Below are 6,060 nucleotides of genomic sequence, written 5' to 3'. Positions count from 1 at the left end.
TGTCTCTGCGGTCAATCCCAAGGTTATCCAAACTCCGGCCGCAGACAGCGCTCACGGCCGCGCGGATAGCCGGGCCCGCCCCAGGAAGGCTGGGCCTGGGGAGCGCGCAGACTCCGCCCCCCGCCCGGGATTGGCGCGCCGGTCGCGGGCGGAGACCGAGTCCGCGCCGTATAAATATTCATGAGCCGGCCGGGGCGCAGCAGGGCCGGAGCGGGAAGTTGGCGAGGGGCGCTGCTCCCGCCGAGGAGGAGGCGGCGGCGGGGCGCTGGCGCGCCGCTCAGGTGTCCGCTCCGCCTTCCGGCCTGAATTTAGCTCCGTGAGTCCAGCGAGAAGGGGACCGCCGACACCTCGCCCTACTGCCGGCCCGAGCGCGACGCGGACTTCCACCGGAGGCGGGGCCCGTCATCCCGGCGGCGGACCGACGGACCGACGCCGGGGACAGAGGGCGGTGGCCTCGGCGGAGGCGGGCCCCGAACCCCGGCGGCAGCCGCGCGGCCTTAGGGGCGAGCATGAGCCCCGGGACGCCGAAAGGGGGCCGCAGGGGCTGAACCGGGCGCGGAGCGGCCTGGCCCAGCCATCTTGACTGCGCACAGCGGCCCGCCCGAGAGGAAACTTGCTGCGCCGCCGCCCTAGGTGCCCGGCAAAGTCACCGGCGCGCGCGGAGAAAGCGAGCGAGAGAGGGACGATGAGCCGGGGGCCGGCCATTGTGCCCTGCGAGGGCTGAGCCCGGCCGGAGTGAGCGGGGCAGACCCGGGGACCGGGGTGCCCTCCGGCAGCCACCCTCGTCTCCCGCAGCGCTGTGAGGACGCGTCCCGCGAAGGGACCAGGCTATCGGCAGACCTCCCCCCGATCCCGGGAGAGGCAGGAGAGAGCCCGGCAGGGCGCCCTCTCTTCCCCTCCTCCGGCGCTCTTGCAGGATCTCCCAGCGCCACTCCGCGCGCCGCCCGGAGGGCGAAGGCGCGTGGCCGAGGCGCGCAGCATGGAGTGGGGTTACCTGTTGGAAGTGACCTCGTTGCTGGCAGCCTTGGCGCTACTGCAGCGCTCCAGCGGCGCTGCGGCCGCCTCGGCCAAGGAGCTGGCGTGCCAGGAGATCACCGTGCCGCTATGCAAGGGCATCGGCTACAACTACACCTATATGCCCAACCAGTTCAACCACGACACGCAGGACGAGGCGGGCCTGGAGGTGCACCAATTTTGGCCGCTGGTGGAGATCCAGTGCTCGCCCGACCTCAAGTTCTTCCTGTGCAGCATGTACACGCCCATCTGCCTGGAGGACTACAAGAAGCCCCTGCCTCCCTGCCGCTCGGTATGCGAGCGCGCCAAGGCCGGCTGCGCGCCCCTCATGCGCCAGTACGGCTTCGCCTGGCCCGACCGCATGCGCTGCGACAGGCTGCCCGAGCAGGGCAACCCTGACACGCTGTGCATGGACTACAACCGCACCGACCTCACCACGGCCGCGCCCAGCCCACCGCGGCGCCCGCCGCCGCCGCCGCCGCCCGGTGAGCAGCCGCCCTCCGGCAGCGGCCACGGCCGCCCGCCTGGGGCCCGGCCCCCGTCGCGCGGCAGGGGCGGCGGCGGGGACGCGGCTGCGCCCCCCGCGCGCGGCGGCGGCAGTGGCGGCGGAGGCGGGAAGGCGCGGCCCCCTGGCGGAGGCGCGGCGCCCTGCGAGCCGGGCTGCCAGTGCCGCGCGCCCATGGTGAGCGTGTCCAGCGAGCGGCACCCTCTCTATAATCGCGTCAAGACGGGCCAGATCGCCAACTGCGCGCTGCCCTGCCACAACCCGTTCTTCAGCCAGGACGAGCGCGCCTTCACCGTCTTCTGGATAGGTCTGTGGTCGGTGCTCTGCTTCGTGTCCACCTTCGCTACCGTCTCCACCTTCCTCATTGACATGGAGCGCTTCAAGTACCCCGAGCGGCCCATCATTTTCCTCTCGGCCTGCTACCTCTTCGTGTCCGTTGGCTACCTGGTGCGCCTGGTGGCCGGCCACGAGAAGGTGGCGTGCAGCGGCGGCGCCGGGGCCGCAGGCGGGGCGGGGGGCGCCGGGGGCGCGGCGGCGGGCGCGGGGGCGGCGGGCGCGGGCGCGGGCGGCCCGGGCGGGCGCGGCGAGTACGAGGAGCTGGGTGCCGTGGAGCAGCACGTGCGCTACGAGACCACGGGCCCGGCGCTGTGCACCGTAGTCTTCCTGCTCGTCTACTTCTTCGGCATGGCCAGCTCCATCTGGTGGGTGATCCTGTCGCTCACGTGGTTCCTGGCGGCGGGCATGAAATGGGGCAATGAGGCCATCGCCGGCTACTCGCAGTACTTCCACCTGGCCGCGTGGCTCGTGCCCAGCGTCAAGTCTATCGCCGTGCTGGCGCTCAGCTCGGTGGACGGCGACCCGGTGGCGGGCATCTGCTACGTGGGCAACCAGAGCCTGGACAACCTGCGCGGCTTCGTGCTGGCGCCGCTCGTCATCTACCTCTTCATCGGCACCATGTTCCTGCTGGCCGGCTTCGTGTCGCTCTTCCGCATCCGCTCGGTCATCAAGCAGCAGGGCGGCCCCACCAAGACACACAAGCTGGAGAAGCTCATGATCCGCCTGGGCCTCTTCACCGTGCTCTACACCGTGCCCGCCGCCGTCGTGGTCGCCTGCCTCTTCTACGAGCAGCACAACCGCCCGCGCTGGGAGGCCACGCACAACTGCCCGTGCCTGCGGGACCTGCAGCCGGACCAGGCGCGCCGACCCGACTACGCCGTCTTCATGCTCAAGTACTTCATGTGCCTGGTGGTGGGCATCACGTCGGGCGTGTGGGTCTGGTCCGGCAAGACGCTCGAGTCGTGGCGCGCGCTGTGCACCCGCTGCTGCTGGGCCAGCAAGGGCGCGGGCGCGGCCGGCGCGGGCGCGGCGGGGGGCGGCCCCGGGGGCGGGGGCCCGGGGGCCGGCGGGGGCGTGGGGCCGGGCGGCGGGGCGGGCTCCCTGTACAGCGACGTCAGCACCGGCCTGACGTGGCGGTCTGGCACGGCCAGCTCCGTGTCTTATCCAAAGCAGATGCCATTGTCCCAGGTCTGAGCGGAGGGGAGGGGGCGCCCGGGAGGGCTGGAGAGGGGGCGAGGAGACCGAGTGTTGCGGGTGGGGGGGACACTCGGAAGCAGAGGGTCCCCCCCTTCACCGTGTTGATTGCTATTAGCATGATAATGAACTCTTAATGGTATCCATTAGCTGGGACTCGCTTAGAACAAAGTACCTGGCATTGAAGGCTCCCAGACCCAGCCCCCGTTCCTCCACCGACGGGCGAGGAATTCCTCCCGCCAGGCGTTAATTTGTCTTGGCAGAGGAGCGTGAGCTCTGCTGCCGCGTTTCCAGGACCCAAGGTTTGGAGCCCTCGCTGGTTGCCATTTGCTGAGCTTGAAGCCAGACCTACAGATTTCACCTGAGGGACCTAGTTTCCGCCCTCGACTCTCCTGCGTAAACCCTCACCCCTAACACGTCCTAGAGGAGGGATGACTGCGACCTAATGGGATTGCACGGTTTGGGTATTCTTAATGACCAGGCAGATGCCTTAAGTAAACAAACAAGAAATGTCTTAATTATACACCCCAAGTAAATACGGGTTTCTTACATTAGAGGATGTATTTATATAATTATTTGTTAAATTGTAAAAATGTGTAAAATATGTACATATCCAAAGATATACAGTCTGTACATTTTCTGTAAAAAGTTTAGAGGCCACCCCTGTAAGAACAAATATAAGTATTCTATTTTGGCAATAAAATGACTTTTGATAAATGATTTAAACATTGCCCTGTCCCCCTGCCTCTCCTAAACTGTTAAACCTTGAAAGTGCTTTTTGCTGAGGGCCCGTTGGAAACACGGACATTTGCTAGTTTCTCATTATGTATGCTGCCCTTAGGCATGGAGAAAATGACCTGTTAAACTCTAGTTCCTAAGTTGTTAGCAAAGTTGAAATATCACTATTGAACTGGAATCACGATTAAGATTTTGCACCTTTCCCGAGAAGGTGGTGTTTTTTGAATGGCAGCTCTTTTCTGATCCATGGGTAACAACACTCACCTTAGTGTATGTAAACGGAACTTTTGCAAGGCACTAATTCCACTCCGCCTTGTTATTTATCTTGTATGATATCACTAAAGGCTTCAAACTCCACGTTCGTTTCTCACGTCTGTGATTCTGAAAGCACCTGCTCTTGCGGGACTGAACACACTGCTGAAGGGTAGGGTAGAGGTTAATGTTTTAAACCATCCATCACACTTTACAGTGTTAAGTCACTCGACAATTTGGTGGTAGAGCAGGCGCTCTTTACTGGATTAAACTAACGGGTTAACATCTTAATAACCTTCCAGGCTTGTGTATATCACATGTGCTCCTTTTCCTAGAGAAAAAGCTATTGTTCCTCTGTCAAGACTAAGCTAATTGATTTGAGCAGAAGGCTGTTGAATTAGCAGAAGAATGCTTTGGCAATTGTTGAACTTTTTACCTGTCTGCCTAGTGGCTCAGCACATCATTCCTTTAAGAGGAACCAAATGAATAGGGTTAATCTGTAGGGAACTTGGTCTTTTGAGTTTGAAAAACTTTGATCTTTTCTCCTCTCCAAATGTGCTGTATAGTCTGAAGTTTCTTTCCCTGCGGCCCGGCTCCTCTTGGTGCAGACCAATTGGCCACCGCGGAGCCTTAAAGTTCTTCCATTAAAGGGATGTGGGACTTTTACTTTAAAAAGGAGAGAGAGCGAGGGAGAGGAAGACTTGTAACAGTTAGTGCAGACCAGAGGCACAAGTGCGCGCAGCCTTTTAAACAGCTTTCCCCGGCATTGTTAGCCAGCCTGCAGGCAGCTAGGCATGGGTTGAAGCATTATAGAAAAGGGCTCTGAATGCCCTACAGGTGGTCTGTGCACATAATCCCCCAATTTAAAGCGTTTTCCTTTGCTGGACAATTGCATTACAAAACTCCCTTCTTTTTCGCTCCTAATTGAACCAATGAACTATTATAAACTACAAGTTTTTCGTAAAAAAAAAAAGAAAACCTTCAGTGCCTAAATTCTATTGACTAAATTCTGGCAAGTTTTCTGAACCGAACCTTTTAAAGCACCGGAAGTAAAAGCTTCTTCAGCAGACATTTCTCTTTTTCAGATATTTTTATTCCTCTTGCTTGTTATTTTCGGACAGATTAGCAATAATTTAAAAGTAATTGGTAAGGTTGTGTGTTCAGACTGAAAAGATAGCCCCAGGTCCCTTATTAACCTGTCAATCAAGATAAGAAATGGGCAGCTACCCTAATGATGGGGGGCATCAAACATTGGGGGGCTGGGTGGGGACTTGTTCGCTGCATCCTGCTAAGAAGTTTGTTCTCTTTACTTATCCTAATAGGAATACTTAGTGGTTCAAAAATTTTTTTCTTTTAATGAATAGGATGGAAACTACTTCTTTGACTGATCTTTGTCATGTAAGAGGCTTTTAAGGAGGGTTTCTTGGTAGAAACATTTTGCAAATCCTTTCCAGAGTCATTGGTGTTAATTGGATTTTTAAAATTAGATATACGGGAAGAACACCTACTTTAGCTATCATGCCGATTATATTTTTTTAAAGTCAGAACCACTGTAAAATCTTCACCTCCTGGCAGTTTATATTAAAGAATTACTATTTTGTAACTTGGGTACCAGTGGGTGGCCTGCATCTAACCCATGGGGTGACTCTCATGTACTCTGTGTACATAAACCAACCATAAACTTACACTTTCAGTTATAAAGTTTTAAAGGCAGTTCCCATAGTCTTTATCATGTATGTGAGAAGGAGGGACAGTTAAAAGACTAGTTAGCATATTGGTTTCCAAGTTTAGCAAGAGTCTCACTATTGACATATTTTCAACTATGTGACGGTGGGAAATGGTCAACTTTGAAGTTTCTTCCTTTATTAATTTTTCAGTATAGCCTTGTAAAATGCCACATTTGATCACTTTTACAAAATGGCTATAATTCTGAGGACAGCTCTTAGGAGAAAGCTGCACCTGTCATCGCAGAGGCTGATTTTAGAGACTGAAAATTAAAACAGAGCGCTAGTTCCTTGCCT

The 6,060-nt window shown here is 57.2% G+C and overlaps 1 protein-coding gene across 1 annotated transcript; it reads left to right on the top strand.

The window, feature by feature from the left end:
- The first annotated feature begins 211 nt into the window (after positions 1-211).
- On the top strand, positions 212-5,293 carry FZD8 (frizzled class receptor 8). The gene has a single exon (XM_060097728.1). It carries the CDS (start codon positions 980-982, stop codon positions 3,047-3,049), a length of 2,070 nt encoding a protein of 689 aa, XP_059953711.1. The 5' UTR covers positions 212-979; the 3' UTR covers positions 3,050-5,293.
- The last annotated feature ends 767 nt before the right edge of the window (positions 5,294-6,060 follow it).

Source organism: Mesoplodon densirostris, chromosome 4 (assembly GCF_025265405.1).
Source record: "Mesoplodon densirostris isolate mMesDen1 chromosome 4, mMesDen1 primary haplotype, whole genome shotgun sequence".
NCBI lineage: Eukaryota > Metazoa > Chordata > Mammalia > Artiodactyla > Ziphiidae > Mesoplodon > Mesoplodon densirostris.
Note: the sequence above shows the minus strand (reverse complement) of the source record. Positions and strands in the feature narration are given on the sequence as shown.

Bases quoted from the DNA above. Each gene is read 5' to 3' on its own strand.
- FZD8 (XM_060097728.1), top strand. From the start codon at position 980: ATGGAGTGGGGTTACCTGTTGGAAGTGACCTCGTTGCTGGCAGCCTTG.